At 56.6% G+C, this 20,587-nt stretch overlaps 1 protein-coding gene across 1 annotated transcript in view; it reads right to left on the bottom strand.

Annotated features, from left to right (window-relative positions):
* Positions 1-20,353, bottom strand: part of RAB11FIP4 (RAB11 family interacting protein 4) — a 149,618-nt gene extending 129,265 nt beyond the window's left edge. The window contains 1 exon segment of the mRNA XM_072131553.1: positions 19,905-20,353. Within this exon segment, the coding sequence (XP_071987654.1) occupies positions 19,905-20,033 (129 nt within the window). The 5' untranslated portion in view covers positions 20,034-20,353.
* Between the last annotated feature and the right edge of the window lie 234 nt (positions 20,354-20,587).

Below are 20,587 nucleotides of genomic sequence, written 5' to 3'. Positions count from 1 at the left end.
AAGGTGTCAGGACACACAGGACATGGCAGCTCGCTGTGTATGGGGGGTGTAGTCACAGAGGGGTCAGAGCTCCCATGCTGACCCCTGACCACTGCTGGCTATGATAGAAAGGTGTCAGGATACACAGGACATGGCAGCTCACTGTGTATGGGGGGTGTAGTCACATAGGGGTCAGAGCTCCCATGCTGACCCCTGACCACTGCTGGCTATGATAGAAAGGTGTCAGGACACACAGGACATGGCAGCTCGCTGTGTATGGAGGGTGTAGTCACAGAGGGGTCAGAGCACCCATGCTGACCCCTGACCACTGCTGGCTATGATAGAAAGGTGTCAGGACACACAGGACATGGCAGCTCGCTGTGTACGGGGGGTGTAGTCACAGAGGGGTCAGAGCGCCCATGCTGACCCCTGACCACTGCTGGCTTTGATAGAAAGGTGTCAGGACACAGGACATGGCAGCTCGCTGTGTATGGGGGGTGTAGTCACAGAGGGGTCAGAGCTCCCATGCTGACCCCTGACCACTGCTGGCTATGATAGAAAGGTGTCAGGACACACAGGACATGGCAGCTCGCTGTGTATGGGGGTGTAGTCACAGAGAGGTCAGAGCGCCCATGCTGACCCCTGACCACTGCTGGCTATGATAGAAAGGTGTCAGGACACACAGGACATGGCAGCTTGCTGTGTATGGGGGGTGTAGTCACAGAGGGGTCAGAGTGCCCATGCTGACCCCTGCTGGCTATGATAGAAAGGTGTCAGGACACACAGGACATGGCAGCTCGCTGTGTATGGGGGTGTAGTCACAGAAGGGTCAGAGCTCCCATGTTTACCCCTGACCACTGCTGGCTATGATAGAAAGGTGTCAGGACAAAAGACATGGCAGCTCGCTGTGTATGGGGGTGTAGTCACAGAGGGGTCAGAGCTCCCATGCTGACCCCTGACCACTGCTGGCTATGATAGAAAGGTGTCAGGATACACAGGACATGGCAGCTCACTGTGTATGGGGGGTGTAGTCACATAGGGGTCAGAGCTCCCATGCTGACCCCTGACCACTGCTGGCTATGATAGAAAGGTGTCAGGACACACAGGACATGGCAGCTCGCTGTGTATGGAGGGTGTAGTCACAGAGGGGTCAGAGCACCCATGCTGACCTCTGACCACTGCTGGCTAAGATAGAAAGGTGTCAGGACACACAGGACATGGCAGCTCGCTGTGTAGTGGGGGTGTAGTCACAGAGAGGTCAGAGCACCCATGCTGACCCCTGACCACTGCTGGCTATGATAGAAAGGTGTCAGGACACACAGGACATGGCAGCTTGCTGTGTATGGGGGGTGTAGTCACAGAGGGGTCAGAGTGCCCATGCTGACCCCTGCTGGCTATGATAGAAAGGTGTCAGGACACACAGGACATGGCAGCTCGCTGTGTATGGGGGTGTAGTCACAGAAGGGTCAGAGCTCCCATGTTTACCCCTGACCACTGCTGGCTATGATAGAAAGGTGTCAGGACAAAAGACATGGCAGCTCGCTGTGTATGGGGGTGTAGTCACAGAGAGGGGTCAGAGCACCCATGCTGACCCCTGACCACTGCTGGCTATGATAGACAGGTGTCAGGACACACAGGACATGGCAGCTCGCTGTGTATGGGGGGTGTAGTCACAGAGGGGTCAGAGCACCCATGTTGACCCCTGACCACTGCTGGCTATGATAGAAAGGTGTCAGGACACACAGGACATGGCAGCTCGCTGTGTATGAGGGGTGTAGTCACAGAGGGGTCAGAGTACCCATGCTGACCCCTGACCACTGCTGGCTATGATAGAAAGGTGTCAGGACACACAGGACATGGCAGCTCGCTGTATATGGGAGGTGTAGGCACATAGGGGTCAGAGCACCCATGCTGACCCCTGACCACTGCTGGCTATGATAGAAAGGTGACAGGACACACAGGACATGGCAGCTCGCTGTGTATGGGGGGTGTAGTCACAGAGGGGTCAGAGCGCCCATGCTGACCACTGCTGGCTATGATAGAAAGGTGTCAGGACAAACAGGACATGGCAGCTCGCTGTGTATGGGGGTGTAGTCACAGAGGGGTCAGAGCCCCCATGCTGACCCCTGACCACTGCTGGCTATGATAGAAAGGTGTCAGGACACACAGGACATGGCAGCTCGCTGTGTATGGGGGATGTAGTCAGAGAGGGGTCAGAGCGTCCATGCTGACCCCTGACCACTGCTGGCTATGATAGAAAGGTGTCAGGACACAGGACATGGCAGCTCGCTGTGTATGGGGGGTGTAGTCACAGAGGGGTCAGAGCGCCCATGCTGACCCCTGACCACTGCTGGCTATGATAGAAAAGTGTCAGGACACACAGGACATGGCAGCTCGCTGTGTATGGGGGTGTAGTCACAGAGGGGTCAGAGCGCCCATGCTGACCCCTGACCACTGCTGGCTATGATAGAAAGGTGTCAAGACACAGGACATGGCAGCTCGCTGTGTATGGGGGGTGTAGTCACAGAGGGGTCAGAGCCCCCACGCTGACCCCTGCTGGCTATGATAGAAAGGTGTCAGGACACACAGGACATGGCAGCTCGCTGTGTATGGGGGCGTAGTCACAGAGGGGTCAGAGCGCCCATGCTGACCCCTGACCACTGCTGGCTATGATAGAGAGGTGTCAGGACACACAGGACATGGCAGCTCGCTGTGTATGGGGGGTGTAGTCACAGAGGGGTCAGAGCGCCCATGCTGACCCCTGACCACTGCTGGCTATGATAGAGAGGTGTCAGGACACACAGGACATGGCAGCTCGCTGTGTATGGGGGGTGTAGTCACAGAGGGGTCAGAGCCCCCACGCTGACCCCTGCTGGCTATGATAGAAAGGTGTCAGGACACACAGGACATGGCAGCTCGCTGTGTATGGGGGGTGTAGTCACAGAGGGGTCAGAGCACCCATGCTGACCCCTGACCACTGCTGGCTATGATAGAAAGGTGTCAGGACACACAGGACATGGCAGCTCCCTGTGTATGGGGGGTGTAGTCACAGAGGGGTCAGAGCACCCATGCTGACCCCTGACCACTGCTGGCTATGATAGAAAGGTGTCAGGACACACAGGACATGGCAGCTCGCTGTCCATGGGGGGTGTATTCACAGAGAGGTCAGAGCGCCCATGCTGACCCCTGACCACTGCTGGCTATGACAGAAAGGTGTCAGGACACACAGGACATGGCAGCTCGCTGTGTATGGGGGGTGTAGTCACAGAGAGGTCAGAGCGCCCCATGCTGACCCCTGACCACTGCTGGCTATGATAGAAAGGTGTCAGGACACAGGACATGGCAGCTCCCTGTGTATGGGGGCGTAGTCACAGAGGGGTCAGAGCACCCATGCTGACCCGTGACCACTGCTGGCTATGGTAGAAATGTGTCAGGACACACAGGACATGGCAGCTCGCTGTGTATGAGGGGTGTAGTCACAGAGGGGGCAGAGCACCCATGCTGACCCCTGACCACTGCTGGCTATGATAGAAAGGTGTCAGGACACAGGACATGGCAGCTCGCTGTGTATGGGAGGTGTAGTCACAGAGGGGTCAGAGCGCCCATGCTGACCTCTGCTGGCTATGATAGAAAGGTGTCAGGACACACAGGACATGGCAGCTCGCTGTGTATGGGGGGTGTAGTCACAGAGGGGTCAGAGCTCCCATGCTGACCCCTGACCACTGCTGGCTATGATAGAAAGGTGTCAGGATACACAGGACATGGCAGCTCACTGTGTATGGGGGGTGTAGTCACATAGGGGTCAGAGCTCCCATGCTGACCCCTGACCACTGCTGGCTATGATAGAAAGGTGTCAGGACACACAGGACATGGCAGCTCGCTGTGTATGGAGGGTGTAGTCACAGAGGGGTCAGAGCACCCATGCTGACCTCTGACCACTGCTGGCTAAGATAGAAAGGTGTCAGGACACACAGGACATGGCAGCTCGCTGTGTAGTGGGGGTGTAGTCACAGAGAGGTCAGAGCGCCCATGCTGACCCCTGACCACTGCTGGCTATGATAGAAAGGTGTCAGGACACACAGGACATGGCAGCTCGCTGTGTACGGGGGGTGTAGTCACAGAGGGGTCAGAGCGCCCATGCTGACCCCTGACCACTGCTGGCTTTGATAGAAAGGTGTCAGGACACACAGGACATGGCAGCTCGCTGTGTATGGGGGATGTAGTCAGAGAGGGGTCAGAGCGCCCATGCTGACCCCTGACCACTGCTGGCTATGATAGACAGGTGTCAGGACACACAGAATATGGGAGATGTAGTCACAGAGGGGTCAGAGTGCCCATGTTGACCCCTGACCACTGCTGGCTATGATAGAAAGGTGTAAGGACACACAGGACATGGCAGCTCGCTGTGTATGGGGGGTGTAGTCACAGAGAGGTCAGAGCGCCCTTGCTGATTCCTGACCACTGCTGGCTATGATAGGAAGGTGTCAAGACACAAAGGACATGGCAGCTCGCTGTGTATGGGGGTGTAGTCACAGAGAGGTCAGAGCGCCCATGCTGACCCCTGACCACTGCGGGCTATGATAGAAAGGTGTCAGGACACACAGGACATGTCAGCTCGCTGTGTATGGGGGGTGTAGTTACAGAGGGGTCAGAGCGCCCATGCTGACCCCTGACCACTGCTGGCTATGATAGAAAGGTGTCAGGACACACAAGACACGGCAGCTCGCTGTGTATGGTGTGTGCAGTCACAGAGGGGTCAGAGCGCCCATGCTGACCCCTGACCACTGCTGGCTATGATAGAAAGGTGTCAGGACACAGGACATTGCAGCTCGCTGTGTATGGAGGGTATAGTCACAGAGGGGTCAGTGCGCCCATGCTGAACCCTGACCACTGCTGGCTATGATAGAAAGGTGTCAGGACACACAGGACATGGCAGCTCGCTGTATATGGGGGGTGTAGTCACAGAGGGGTCAGAGCACCCATTCTGACCCCTGACCAATGCTGGCTATGATAGAAAGGTGTCAGGACACACAGGACATGGCAGCTTACTGTGCATAGGGGGTTTAGTCACGGAGGGGTCAGAGCGCCCATGCTGACCCCTGACCCCTGCTGGCTATGATAGAAAGGTGTCAGGACACACAGGACATGGCAGCTCGCTGTGTATGGGGGGTGTAGTCACAGAGGGGTCAGAGCGCACATGCTGACCCCTGCTGGCTATGATAGAAAGGTGTCAGGACACACAGGACATGGCAGCTCACTGTGTATGGGGGGTGTAGTCACAGAGGGGTCAGAGCACACATGCTGACCCCTGACCACTGCTGGCTATGATAGAAAGGTGTCAGGACACACAGGACATGGCAGCTCGCTGTGTATGGGGGGTGTAGTCACAGAGGGGTCAAAGCGCCTATGCTGACCCCTGCTGGCTATGATAGAAAGGTGTCAGGACACACAGGACATGGCAGCTGGCTGTGTATGGGGGGTGTAGTCACAGAGGGGTCAGAGCACCCATGCTGACCCCTGCTGGCTATGATAGAAAGGTGTCAGGACACACAGGACATGGCAGCTCGCTGTGTATGGGGGATGTAGTCACAGAGGGGTCAGAGCACCCATGCTGACCCCTGACCACTGCTGGCTATGGTAGAAAGGTGTCAGGACACACAGGACATGGCAGCTCGCTGTGTATGGAGGGTGTAGTCACAGAGGGGTCAGAGCACCCATGCTGACCCCTGACCACTGCTGGCTATGATAGAAAGGTGTCAGGACACACAGGACATGGCAGCTCGCTGTGTATGGGGGGTGTAGTCACAGAGGGGTCAGAGCGCCCATGCTGACCACTGCTGGCTATGATAGAAAGGTGTCAGGACACACAGGACATGGCAGCTCGCTGTGTATGGGGGGTGTAGTCACAGAGGGGTCAGAGCACCCATACTGACCCCTGACCACTGCTGGCTATGATAGAAAGGTGTCAGGACACACAGGACATGGCAGCTCGCTGTGTATGGGGGATGTAGTCAGAGAGGGGTCAGAGCGTCCATGCTGACCCCTGACCACTGCTGGCTATGATAGAAAGGTGTCAGGACACAGGACATGGCAGCTCGCTGTGTATGGGGGGTGTAGTCACAGAGGGGTCAGAGCCCCCACGCTGACCCCTGCTGGCTAAGATAGAAAGGTGTCAGGACACACAGGACATGGCAGCTCGCTGTGTATGGGGGGTGTAGTCATCGAGGGGTCAGAGCACCCATGCTGACTATGATAGAAAGGTGTCAGGACACACAGGACATGGCAGCTCGCTGTGTATGGGGGGTGTAGTCACAGAGGGGTCAGAGCCCCCACGCTGACCCCTGCTGGCTATGATAGAAAGGTGTCAGGACACACAGGACATGGCAGCTCGCTGTGTATGGGGGTTGTAGTCACAGAGAGGTCAGAGCACCCATGCTGACCCCTGACCACTGCTGGCTATGATAGAAAGGTGTCAGGACACACAGGACATGGCAGCTTGCTGTGTATGGGGGGTGTAGTCACAGAGGGGTCAGAGCGCCCATGCTGACCCCTGACCACTGCTGGCTATGATAGAAAGGTGTCAGGACACAGGACATGGCAGCTCGCTGTGTATGTTGGGTGTAGTCACAGAGAGGTCAGAGCACCCATGCTGACCCCTGACCACTGCTGGCTATGATAGAAAGGTGTCAGGACACACAGGACATGGCAGCTCGCTGTGTATGGGGGGTGTAGTCACAGAGAGGTCAGAGCGCCCATGCTGACCCCTGCTGGCTATGATAGAAAGGTGTCAGGACACACAGGACATGGCAGCTCGCTGTGTATGGGGGTGTAGTCACAGAAGGGTCAGAGCGCCCATGTTGACCCCTGACCACTGCTGGCTATGATAGAAAGGTGTCAGGACAAAAGACATGGCAGCTCGCTGTGTATGGGGGTGTAGTCACAGAGAGGGGTCAGAGCACCCATGCTGACCCCTGACCACTGCTGGCTATGATAGACAGGTGTCAGGACACACAGGACATGGCAGCTCGCTGTGTATGGGGGGTGTAGTCACAGAGGGGTCAGAGCACCCATGCTGACCCCTGACCACTGCTGGCTATGATAGAAAGGTGTCAGGACACACAGGACATGGCAGCTCGCTGTGTATGAGGGGTGTAGTCACAGATTGGTCAGAGTACCCATGCTGACCCCTGACCACTGCTGGCTATGATAGAAAGGTGTCAGGACAAAAGACATGGCAGCTCGCTGTGTATGGGGGTGTAGTCACAGAGGGGTCAGAGCGCCCATGCTGACCCCTGACCACTGCTGGCTATGATAGAAAGGTGTCAGGAGACACAGGACATGGCAGCTCGCTGTATATGGGAGGTGTAGGCACATAGGGGTCAGAGCACCCATGCTGACCCCTGACCACTGCTGGCTATGATAGAAAGGTGTCAGGACACACAGGACATGGCAGCTCGCTGTGTATGGGGGGTGTAGTCACAGAGGGGTCAGAGCGCCCATGCTGACCCCTGACCACTGCTGGCTATGATAGAAAGGTGTCAGGACACACAGGACATGGCAGCTCGCTGTGTATGGGGGGTGTAGTCACAGAGGGGTCAGAGCACCCATGCTGACCCCTGACCACTGCTGGCTATGATAGAAAGGTGTCAGGACACACAGGACATGGCAGCTCGCTGTGTATGGGGGGTGTAGTCACAGAGGGGTCAGAGTGCCCATGCTGACCCCTGACCACTGCTGGCTATGATAGAAAGGTGTCAGGACACACAGGACATGGCAGCTCGCTGTGTATGGGGGGTGTAGTCACAGAGGGGTCAGAGCACCCATGCTGACCCCTGACCACTACTGGCTATGATAGAAAGGTGTCAGGACAAACAGGACATGGCAGCTCGCTGTGTATAGGGGTGTAGTCACAGAGGGGTCAGAGCCCCCATGCTGAACCCTGACCACTGCTGGCTATGATAGAAAGGTGTCAGGACACACAGGACATGGCAGCTCGCTGTGTATGGGGGGTGTAGTCACAGAGAGGGGTCAGAGCACCCATTCTGACCCCTGCTGGCTATGATAGAAAGGTGTCAGGACACACAGGACATGGCAGCTCGCTGTGTATGGGGGTGTAGTCACAGAGGGGTCAGAGCACCCATACTGACCCCTGACCACTGCTGGCTATGATAGAAAGGTGTCAGGACACACAGGACATGGCAGCTCGCTGTGTATGGGGGATGTAGTCAGAGAGGGGTCAGAGCGTCCATGCTGACCCCTGACCACTGCTGGCTATGATAGAAAGGTGTCAGGACACAGGACATGGCAGCTCGCTGTGTATGGGGGGTGTAGTCACAGAGGGGTCAGAGCGCCCATGCTGACCCCTGACCACTGCTGGCTATGATAGAAAAGTGTCAGGACACACAGGACATGGCAGCTCGCTGTGTATGGGGGTGTAGTCACAGAGGGGTCAGAGCGCCCATGCTGACCCCTGACCACTGCTGGCTATGATAGAAAGGTGTCAAGACACAGGACATGGCAGCTCGCTGTGTATGGGGGGTGTAGTCACAGAGGGGTCAGAGCCCCCACGCTGACCCCTGCTGGCTATGATAGAAAGGTGTCAGGACACACAGGACATGGCAGCTCGCTGTGTATAGGGGCGTAGTCACAGAGGGGTCAGAGCGCCCATGCTGACCCCTGACCACTGCTGGCTATGATAGAGAGGTGTCAGGACACACAGGACATGGCAGCTCGCTGTGTATGGGGGGTGTAGTCACAGAGGGGTCAGAGCCCCCACGCTGACCCCTGCTGGCTATGATAGAAAGGTGTCAGGACACACAGGACATGGCAGCTCGCTGTGTATGGGGGGTGTAGTCACAGAGGGGTCAGAGCACCCATGCTGACTATGATAGAAAGGTGTCAGGACACACAGGACATGGCAGCTCGCTGTGTACGGGGGGTGTAGTCACAGAGGGGTCAGAGCCCCCACGCTGACCCCTGCTGGCTATGATAGAAAGGTGTCAGGACACACAGGACATGGCAGCTCGCTGTGTATGGGGGTTGTAGTCACAGAGAGGTCAGAGCACCCATGCTGACCCCTGACCACTGCTGGCTATGATAGAAAGGTGTCAGGACACACAGGACATGGCAGCTTGCTGTGTATGGGGGGTGTAGTCACAGAGGGGTCAGAGTGCCCATGCTGACCCCTGCTGGCTATGATAGAAAGGTGTCAGGACACACAGGACATGGCAGCTCGCTGTGTATGGGGGTGTAGTCACAGAAGGGTCAGAGCTCCCATGTTTACCCCTGACCACTGCTGGCTATGATAGAAAGGTGTCAGGACAAAAGACATGGCAGCTCGCTGTGTATGGGGGTGTAGTCACAGAGAGGGGTCAGAGCACCCATGCTGACCCCTGACCACTGCTGGCTATGATAGACAGGTGTCAGGACACACAGGACATGGCAGCTCGCTGTGTATGGGGGGTGTAGTCACAGAGGGGTCAGAGCACCCATGTTGACCCCTGACCACTGCTGGCTATGATAGAAAGGTGTCAGGACACACAGGACATGGCAGCTCGCTGTGTATGAGGGGTGTAGTCACAGAGGGGTCAGAGTACCCATGCTGACCCCTGACCACTGCTGGCTATGATAGAAAGGTGTCAGGACACACAGGACATGGCAGCTCGCTGTATATGGGAGGTGTAGGCACATAGGGGTCAGAGCACCCATGCTGACCCCTGACCACTGCTGGCTATGATAGAAAGGTGACAGGACACACAGGACATGGCAGCTCGCTGTGTATGGGGGGTGTAGTCACAGAGGGGTCAGAGCGCCCATGCTGACCACTGCTGGCTATGATAGAAAGGTGTCAGGACAAACAGGACATGGCAGCTCGCTGTGTATGGGGGTGTAGTCACAGAGGGGTCAGAGCCCCCATGCTGACCCCTGACCACTGCTGGCTATGATAGAAAGGTGTCAGGACACACAGGACATGGCAGCTCGCTGTGTATGGGGGATGTAGTCAGAGAGGGGTCAGAGCGTCCATGCTGACCCCTGACCACTGCTGGCTATGATAGAAAGGTGTCAGGACACAGGACATGGCAGCTCGCTGTGTATGGGGGGTGTAGTCACAGAGGGGTCAGAGCGCCCATGCTGACCCCTGACCACTGCTGGCTATGATAGAAAAGTGTCAGGACACACAGGACATGGCAGCTCGCTGTGTATGGGGGTGTAGTCACAGAGGGGTCAGAGCGCCCATGCTGACCCCTGACCACTGCTGGCTATGATAGAAAGGTGTCAAGACACAGGACATGGCAGCTCGCTGTGTATGGGGGGTGTAGTCACAGAGGGGTCAGAGCCCCCACGCTGACCCCTGCTGGCTATGATAGAAAGGTGTCAGGACACACAGGACATGGCAGCTCGCTGTGTATGGGGGCGTAGTCACAGAGGGGTCAGAGCGCCCATGCTGACCCCTGACCACTGCTGGCTATGATAGAGAGGTGTCAGGACACACAGGACATGGCAGCTCGCTGTGTATGGGGGGTGTAGTCACAGAGGGGTCAGAGCGCCCATGCTGACCCCTGACCACTGCTGGCTATGATAGAGAGGTGTCAGGACACACAGGACATGGCAGCTCGCTGTGTATGGGGGGTGTAGTCACAGAGGGGTCAGAGCCCCCACGCTGACCCCTGCTGGCTATGATAGAAAGGTGTCAGGACACACAGGACATGGCAGCTCGCTGTGTATGGGGGGTGTAGTCACAGAGGGGTCAGAGCACCCATGCTGACTATGATAGAAAGGTGTCAGGACACACAGGACATGGCAGCTCGCTGTGTACGGGGGGTGTAGTCACAGAGGGGTCAGAGCCCCCACGCTGACCCCTGCTGGCTATGATAGAAAGGTGTCAGGACACACAGGACATGGCAGCTCGCTGTGTATGGGGGTTGTAGTCACAGAGAGGTCAGAGCACCCATGCTGACCCCTGACCACTGCTGGCTATGATAGAGAGGTGTCAGGACACACAGGACATGGCAGCTCGCTGTGTATGGGGGGTGTAGTCACAGAGGGGTCAGAGCCCCCACGCTGACCCCTGCTGGCTATGATAGAAAGGTGTCAGGACACACAGGACATGGCAGCTCGCTGTGTATGGGGGGTGTAGTCACAGAGGGGTCAGAGCACCCATGCTGACTATGATAGAAAGGTGTCAGGACACACAGGACATGGCAGCTCGCTGTGTATGGGGGGTGTAGTCACAGAGAGGGGTCAGAGCACCCATGCTGACCCCTGCTGGCTATGATAGAAAGGTGTCAGGACACACAGGACATGGCAGCTCGCTGTGTATGGGGGGTGTAGTCACAGAGGGGTCAGAGCACCCATACTGACCCCTGACCATTGCTGGCTATGATAGAAAGGTGTCAGGACACACAGGACATGGCAGCTCGCTGTGTATGGGGGATGTTGTCAGAGAGGGGTCAGAGCGTCCATGCTGACCCCTGACCACTGCTGGCTATGATAGAAAGGTGTCAGGACACAGGACATGGCAGCTCGCTGTGTATGGGGGGTGTAGTCACAGAGGGGTCAGAGCGCCCATGCTGACCCCTGACCACTGCTGGCTATGATAGAAAGGTGTCAAGACACAGGACATGGCAGCTCGCTGTGTATGGGGGGTGTAGTCACAGAGGGGTCAGAGCCCCCACGCTGACCCCTGCTGGCTATGATAGAAAGGTGTCAGGACACACTGGACATGGCAGCTCGCTGTGTATGGGGGTGTATTCACAGAGGGGTCAGAGCGCCCATGCTGACCCCTGTCCACTGCTGGCTATGATAGAAAGGTGTCAGGACACACAGGACATGGCAGCTCGCTGTGTATGGGGGATGTAGTCACAGAGGGGTCAGAGCACCCATGCTGACCCCTGCTGGCTATGATAGAAAGGTGTCAGGATACAGGACATGGCAGCTCGCTGTGTATGGGGGTGTAGTCACAGAGCGGTCAGAGCCCCCATGCTGACCCCTGACCACTGCTGGCTATGATAGGAAGGTGTCAAGACACACAGGACATGGCAGCTCGCTGTGTATGGGGGGTGTAGTCACAGAGAGGTCAGAGCACCCATGCTGACCCCTGCTCGCTATGATAGAAAGCTGTCAGGACACACAGGACATGGCAGCTCGCTGTGTATGGGGGGTGTAGTTACAGAGGGGTCAGAGCGCCCATGCTGACCCCTGACCACTGCTGGCTATGATAGAAAGGTGTCAGGACACACAAGACATGGCAGCTCGCTGTGTATGGTGTGTGCCGTCACAGAGGGGTCAGAGCGCCCATGCTGACCCCTGACCACTGCTGGCTATGATAGAAAGGTGTCAGGACACAGGACATGGCAGCTCGCTGTGTATGGGGGTGTAGTCACAGGGGGGTCAGTGCGCCCATGCTGACCCCTGACCATGCTGGCTATGATAGAAAGGTGTCAGGACACACAGGACATGGCAGCTCGCTGTGTATGGGGGGTGTAGTCACAGAGGGGTCAGAGCGCCCATGCTGACCCCTGACCACTGCTGGCTATGATAGAAAGGTGTCAGGACACACAGGACATGGCAGCTCCCTGTGTATGGGGGGTGTAGTCACAGAGGGGTCAGAGCACCCATGCTGACCCCTGACCACTGCTGGCTATGATAGAAAGGTGTCAGGACACAGGACATGGCAGCTGGCTGTGTATGGGGGGTGTAGTCACAGGGGGGTCAGAGCGCCCATGCTGACCCCTGACCACTGCTGGCTATGATAGAAAGGTGTCAGAACACACAGGACATGGCAGCTTACTGTGTATAGGGGGTTTAGTCACGGAGGGGTCAGAGCGCCCATGCTGACCCCTGACCCCTGCTGGCTATGATAGAAAGGTATCAGGACACACAGGACATGGCAGCTCGCTGTGTATGGGGGGTGTAGTCACAGAGGGGTCAGAGCGCACATGCTGACCCCTGCTGGCTATGATAGAAAGGTGTCAGGACACACAGGACATGGCAGCTCACTGTGTATGGGGGGTGTAGTCACAGAGGGGTCAGAGCACCCATGCTGACCCCTGACCACTGCTGGCTATGATAGAAAGGTGTCAAGACACACAGGACATGGCAGCTCGCTGTGTATGGGGGTGTAGTCACAGAGGGGTCAAAGCGCCCATGCTGACCCCTGCTGGCTATGATAGAAAGGTGTCAGGACACACAGGACATGGCAGCTCGCTGTGTATGGGGGGTGTAGTCACAGAGGGGTCAGAGCACCCATACTGACCCCTGCTGGCTATGATAGAAAGGTGTCAGGACACACAGGACATGGCAGCTCGCTGTGTATGGGGGTGTAGTCACAGAGGGGTCAGAGCGCCCATGCTGACTCCTGACCACTGCTGGCTATGATAGAAAGGTGTCAGGACACACAGGACATGGCAGCTCGCTGTGTATGGGGGTGTAGTAACAGAGGGGTCAGAGCGCCCATGCTGACCCCTGACCACTGCTGGCTATGATAGAAAGGTGTCAGGACACACAGGACATGGCAGCTCGCTGTGTATGGGGGGTGTAGTCACAGAGGGGTCAGAGCGCCCATGCTGACCCCTGACCACTGCTGGCTATGATAGAAAGGTGTCAGGACACACAGGACATGGCAGCTCGCTGTGTATGGGGGTGTAGTCACAGAGGGGTCAGAGCGCCCATGCTGACCCCTGACCACTGCTGGCTATGATAGAAAGGTGTCAGGACACACAGGACATGGCAGCTCGCTGTGTATGGGGGGTGTAGTCACAGAGGGGTCAGAGCACCCATACTGACCCCTGAACACTGCTGGCTATGATAGAAAGGTGTCAGGACACACAGGACATGGCAGCTCGCTGTGTATGGGGGTGTAGTCACAGAGGGGTCAGAGCGCCCATGCTGACCCCTGACCACTGCTGGCTATGATAGAAAGGTGTCAGGACACACAGGACATGGCAGCTCGCTGTGTATGGGGGATGTAGTCAGAGAGGGGTCAGAGCGTCCATGCTGACCCCTGACCACTGCTGGCTATGATAGAAAGGTGTCAGGACACAGGACATGGCAGCTCGCTGTGTATGGGGGGTGTAGTCACAGAGGGGTCAGAGCGCCCATGCTGACCCCTGACCACTGCTGGCTATGATAGAAAGGTGTCAGGACAGACAGGACATGGCAGCTCGCTGTGTATGGGGGGTGTAGTCACAGAGGGGTCAGAGCGCCCATGCTGACCCCTGACCACTGCTGGCTATGATAGAAAGGTGTCAGGACACACAGGACATGGCAGCTCGCTGTGTATGGGGGGTGTAGTCACAGAGGGGTCAGAGCACCCATACTGACCCCTGACCAATGCTGGCTATGATAGAAAGGTGTCAGAACACACAGGACATGGCAGCTTACTGTGTATAGGGGGTTTAGTCACGGAGGGGTCAGAGCGCCCATGCTGACCCCTGACCCCTGCTGGCTATGATAGAAAGGTGTCAGGACACACAGGACATGGCAGCTCGCTGTGTATGGGGGGTGTAGTCACAGAGGGGTCAGAGCGCACATGCTGACCCCTGCTGGCTATGATAGAAAGGTGTCAGGACACACAGGACATGGCAGCTCACTGTGTATGGGGGGTGTAGTCACAGAGGGGTCAGAGCACACATGCTGACCCCTGACCACTGCTGGCTATGATAGAAAGGTGTCAGGACACACAGGACATGGCAGCTCGCTGTGTATGGGGGGTGTAGTCACAGAGGGGTCAGAGCACCCATACTGACCCCTGACCACTGCTGGCTATGATAGAAAGGTGTCAGGACACACAGGACATGGCAGCTCGCTGTGTATGGGGGATGTAGTCAGAGAGGGGTCAGAGCACCCATGCTGACCCCTGACCACTGCTGGCTATGATAGAAAGGTGTCAGGACACACAGGACATGGCAGCTCACTGTGTATGGGGGGTGTAGTCACAGAGGGGTCAGAGCACCCATGCTGACCCCTGACCACTGCTGGCTATGATAGAAAGGTGTCAAGACACACAGGACATGGCAGCTCGCTGTGTATGGGGGTGTAGTCACAGAGGGGTCAAAGCGCCCATGCTGACCCCTGCTGGCTATGATAGAAAGGTGTCAGGACACACAGGACATGGCAGCTCGCTGTGTATGGGGGGTGTAGTCACAGAGGGGTCAGAGCACCCATACTGACCCCTGCTGGCTATGATAGAAAGGTGTCAGGACACACAGGACATGGCAGCTCGCTGTGTATGGGGGTGTAGTCACAGAGGGGTCAGAGCGCCCATGCTGACTCCTGACCACTGCTGGCTATGATAGAAAGGTGTCAGGACACACAGGACATGGCAGCTCGCTGTGTATGGGGGTGTAGTAACAGAGGGGTCAGAGCGCCCATGCTGACCCCTGACCACTGCTGGCTATGATAGAAAGGTGTCAGGACACACAGGACATGGCAGCTCGCTGTGTATGGGGGGTGTAGTCACAGAGGGGTCAGAGCGCCCATGCTGACCCCTGACCACTGCTGGCTATGATAGAAAGGTGTCAGGACACACAGGACATGGCAGCTCGCTGTGTATGGGGGTGTAGTCACAGAGGGGTCAGAGCGCCCATGCTGACCCCTGACCACTGCTGGCTATGATAGAAAGGTGTCAGGACACACAGGACATGGCAGCTCGCTGTGTATGGGGGGTGTAGTCACAGAGGGGTCAGAGCACCCATACTGACCCCTGAACACTGCTGGCTATGATAGAAAGGTGTCAGGACACACAGGACATGGCAGCTCGCTGTGTATGGGGGTGTAGTCACAGAGGGGTCAGAGCGCCCATGCTGACCCCTGACCACTGCTGGCTATGATAGAAAGGTGTCAGGACACACAGGACATGGCAGCTCGCTGTGTATGGGGGATGTAGTCAGAGAGGGGTCAGAGCGTCCATGCTGACCCCTGACCACTGCTGGCTATGATAGAAAGGTGTCAGGACACAGGACATGGCAGCTCGCTGTGTATGGGGGGTGTAGTCACAGAGGGGTCAGAGCGCCCATGCTGACCCCTGACCACTGCTGGCTATGATAGAAAGGTGTCAGGACACACAGGACATGGCAGCTCGCTGTGTATGGGGGGTGTAGTCACAGAGGGGTCAGAGCGCCCATGCTGACCCCTGACCACTGCTGGCTATGATAGAAAGGTGTCAGGACACACAGGACATGGCAGCTCGCTGTGTATGGGGGGTGTAGTCACAGAGGGGTCAGAGCACCCATACTGACCCCTGACCACTGCTGGCTATGATAGAAAGGTGTCAGGACAGACAGGACATGGCAGCTCGCTGTGTATGGGGGGTTTAGTCACGGAGGGGTCAGAGCGCCCATGCTGACCCCTGACCCCTGCTGGCTATGATAGAAAGGTGTCAGGACACACAGGACATGGCAGCTCGCTGTGTATGGGGGGTGTAGTCACAGAGGGGTCAGAGCGCACATGCTGACCCCTGCTGGCTATGATAGAAAGGTGTCAGGACACACAGGACATGGCAGCTCACTGTGTATGGGGGGTGTAGTCACAGAGGGGTCAGAGCACACATGCTGACCCCTGACCACTGCTGGCTATGATAGAAAGGTGTCAGGACACACAGGACATGGCAGCTCGCTGTGTATGGGGGGTGTAGTCACAGAGGGGTCAGAGCACCCATACTGACCCCTGACCACTGCTGGCTATGATAGAAAGGTGTCAGGACACACAGGACATGGCAGCTCGCTGTGTATGGGGGGTGTAGTCACAGAGGGGTCAGAGCACCCATACTGACCCCTGACCACTGCTGGCTATGATAGAAAGGTGTCAGGACACACAGGACATGGCAGCTCGCTGTGTATGGGGGATGTAGTCAGAGAGGGGTCAGAGCACCCATGCTGACCCCTGACCACTGCTGGCTATGATAGAAAGGTGTCAAGACACACAGGACATGGCAGCTCGCTGTGTATGGGGGTGTAGTCACAGAGGGGTCAAAGCGCCCATGCTGACCCCTGCTGGCTATGATAGAAAGGTGTCAGGACACACAGGACATGGCAGCTCGCTGTGTATGGGGGGTGTAGTCACAGAGGGGTCAGAGCACCCATACTGACCCCTGCTGGCTATGATAGAAAGGTGTCAGGACACACAGGACATGGCAGCTCGCTGTGTATGGGGGTGTAGTCACAGAGGGGTCAGAGCGCCCATGCTGACTCCTGACCACTGCTGGCTATGATAGAAAGGTGTCAGGACACACAGGACATGGCAGCTCGCTGTGTATGGGGGTGTAGTAACAGAGGGGTCAGAGCGCCCATGCTGACCCCTGACCACTGCTGGCTATGATAGAAAGGTGTCAGGACACACAGGACATGGCAGCTCGCTGTGTATGGGGGGTGTAGTCACAGAGGGGTCAGAGCGCCCATGCTGACCCCTGACCACTGCTGGCTATGATAGAAAGGTGTCAGGACACACAGGACATGGCAGCTCGCTGTGTATGGGGGTGTAGTCACAGAGGGGTCAGAGCGCCCATGCTGACCCCTGACCACTGCTGGCTATGATAGAAAGGTGTCAGGACACACAGGACATGGCAGCTCGCTGTGTATGGGGGGTGTAGTCACAGAGGGGTCAGAGCACCCATACTGACCCCTGAACACTGCTGGCTATGATAGAAAGGTGTCAGGACACACAGGACATGGCAGCTCGCTGTGTATGGGGGTGTAGTCACAGAGGGGTCAGAGCGCCCATGCTGACCCCTGACCACTGCTGGCTATGATAGAAAGGTGTCAGGACACACAGGACATGGCAGCTCGCTGTGTATGGGGGATGTAGTCAGAGAGGGGTCAGAGCGTCCATGCTGACCCCTGACCACTGCTGGCTATGATAGAAAGGTGTCAGGACACAGGACATGGCAGCTCGCTGTGTATGGGGGGTGTAGTCACAGAGGGGTCAGAGCGCCCATGCTGACCCCTGACCACTGCTGGCTATGATAGAAAGGTGTCAGGACACACAGGACATGGCAGCTCGCTGTGTATGGGGGGTGTAGTCACAGAGGGGTCAGAGCGCCCATGCTGACCCCTGACCACTGCTGGCTATGATAGAAAGGTGTCAGGACACACAGGACATGGCAGCTCGCTGTGTATGGGGGGTGTAGTCACAGAGGGGTCAGAGCACCCATACTGACCCCTGACCACTGCTGGCTATGATAGAAAGGTGTCAGGACAGACAGGACATGGCAGCTCGCTGTGTATGGGGGGTTTAGTCACGGAGGGGTCAGAGCGCCCATGCTGACCCCTGACCCCTGCTGGCTATGATAGAAAGGTGTCAGGACACACAGGACATGGCAGCTCGCTGTGTATGGGGGGTGTAGTCACAGAGGGGTCAGAGCGCACATGCTGACCCCTGCTGGCTATGATAGAAAGGTGTCAGGACACACAGGACATGGCAGCTCACTGTGTATGGGGGGTGTAGTCACAGAGGGGTCAGAGCACACATGCTGACCCCTGACCACTGCTGGCTATGATAGAAAGGTGTCAGGACACACAGGACATGGCAGCTCGCTGTGTATGGGGGGTGTAGTCACAGAGGGGTCAGAGCACCCATACTGACCCCTGACCACTGCTGGCTATGATAGAAAGGTGTCAGGACACACAGGACATGGCAGCTCGCTGTGTATGGGGGGTGTAGTCACAGAGGGGTCAGAGCACCCATACTGACCCCTGACCACTGCTGGCTATGATAGAAAGGTGTCAGGACACACAGGACATGGCAGCTCGCTGTGTATGGGGGATGTAGTCAGAGAGGGGTCAGAGCACCCATGCTGACCCCTGACCACTGCTGGCTATGATAGAAAGGTAAGAAAATCCCAAGGGAAAAAGAGGTGATCCAGCGCATATGATAAAAGGATGCCACCGATTTTATTGACAGATTCCAAGTACAGCAATATGCGTGAGACGCACTACAGCACTGCGTCCAAAAGTGGGCTACAAATAACGGCCTACGCGTTTCACACGGTGGCATCCTTTTATCATATGCGCTGGATCACCTCTTTTTCCCTTGGGATTTTCTTGCTTATCTGGACACGCCGGTCACGTGGAGATCCGTGCTGCTTGAATGGAAGCCTACCCTGAAAATCTTCAGAACGGGTGAGCCACACACTATTACCACACAAATTTTTCTTTCATAGACTATGATAGAAAGGTGTCAGGACACAGGACATGGCAGCTCGCTGTGTATGGGGGGTGTAGTCACAGAGGGGTCAGAGCGCCCATGCTGACTATGATAGAGAGGTGTCAGGACACACAGGACATGGCAGCTCGCTGTGTATGGGGGGTGTAGTCACAGAGGGGTCAGAGCACCCACGCTGACCCCTGCTGGCTATGATAGAAAGGTGTCAGGACACACAGGACATGGCAGCTCACTGTGTATGGGGGGTGTAGTCACAGAGGGGTCAGAGCACCCATGCTGACCCCTGACCACTGCTGGCTATGATAGAAAGGTGTCAGGACACACAGGACATGGCAGCTCGCTGTGTATGGGGGGTGTAGTCACAGAGGGGTCAGAGCACCCATGTTGACCCCTGACCACTGCTGGCTATGATAGAATGGTGTCAGGACACGGGACATGGCAGCTCGCTGTGTATGGGGGGTGTAGTCACAGAGGGGTCAGAGCACCCATGTTGACCCCTGACCACTGCTGGCTATGATAGAAAGGTGTCAGGACACAGGACATGGCAGCTCGCTATCTTTGCTGCTTGTGGGGCTGACGTCGTAGGACCTTGTTCAGGAGGAGCTTGTATGTATGTATGTAAGAACATCAGACCTCGCTGCAGATTTTAGCCGCTGAACCATCTCATTCTGTTTGTTTTTTCACTTATCTCTATGATGTTCATAATCAGTGATGAGAAGATTGGGTGATGCAGTGTGTAAGGGGTTAATGACACCAGAATTCCTCACCTCATCTCCTTGGGCAAACTGCTGCCCCAGATCCAAGAAGTCGTCCACCTTGATGAAGCCATCAGCATCCTCATCACACACATCAAAGACCTCGCGCAGCTTCTGCAGCTCCGGCCGCAGGTCCTCCATCAGGGAGACTACAGGGAGCACAGGACCACAGGAGCTGCTGCCATCTCTCCCCTCAATAATACAATGCAGGAGGAGGAGGAGGAGACAACCAGGGAGGGATGGGAGAAGAGGAGATAGAGGAGGGGGAGAGGAGAGCACAGGAAGAAGAGAGCAGAGAACGAGAAGGAAAGAGTGAGCGGGGGGAGGGAGTAGACAGAGGAAGAAGAGAGCAGAGAGCGGAGGGAGGGAGTAGACAGAGGAAGAAGAGAGCAGAGAGCGAGGAGAGCACAGGAAGAGGAGAGCAGAGAGCGAGGGAGAAGGAGACAACCAGGGAGGGATGGGAGAAGAGGAGATAGAGGAGGGAGGAGACAGGATGAAGAGAGCAGAGATCGAGGGAGGGAGAAGGAAAGAGTGAGCGGGGGGGGGGGGGGGAGAGCACAGGAAAAAGAGAGCAGAGAGCGAGGGGAGGGAGTAGACAGAGGAAGAAGAGAGCAGAGAGCGAGGAGAGCACAGGAAGAAGAGAGCAGAGAGCGAGGAGAGCACAGGAAGAAGAGAGCAGAGAACAAGGGAGGAGA

The sequence above is a fragment of the Engystomops pustulosus genome, unplaced genomic scaffold (genome assembly GCF_040894005.1).
Source record: "Engystomops pustulosus unplaced genomic scaffold, aEngPut4.maternal MAT_SCAFFOLD_89, whole genome shotgun sequence".
NCBI classification, from domain to species: Eukaryota; Metazoa; Chordata; class Amphibia; order Anura; family Leptodactylidae; genus Engystomops; species Engystomops pustulosus.
Note: the sequence above shows the minus strand (reverse complement) of the source record. Positions and strands in the feature narration are given on the sequence as shown.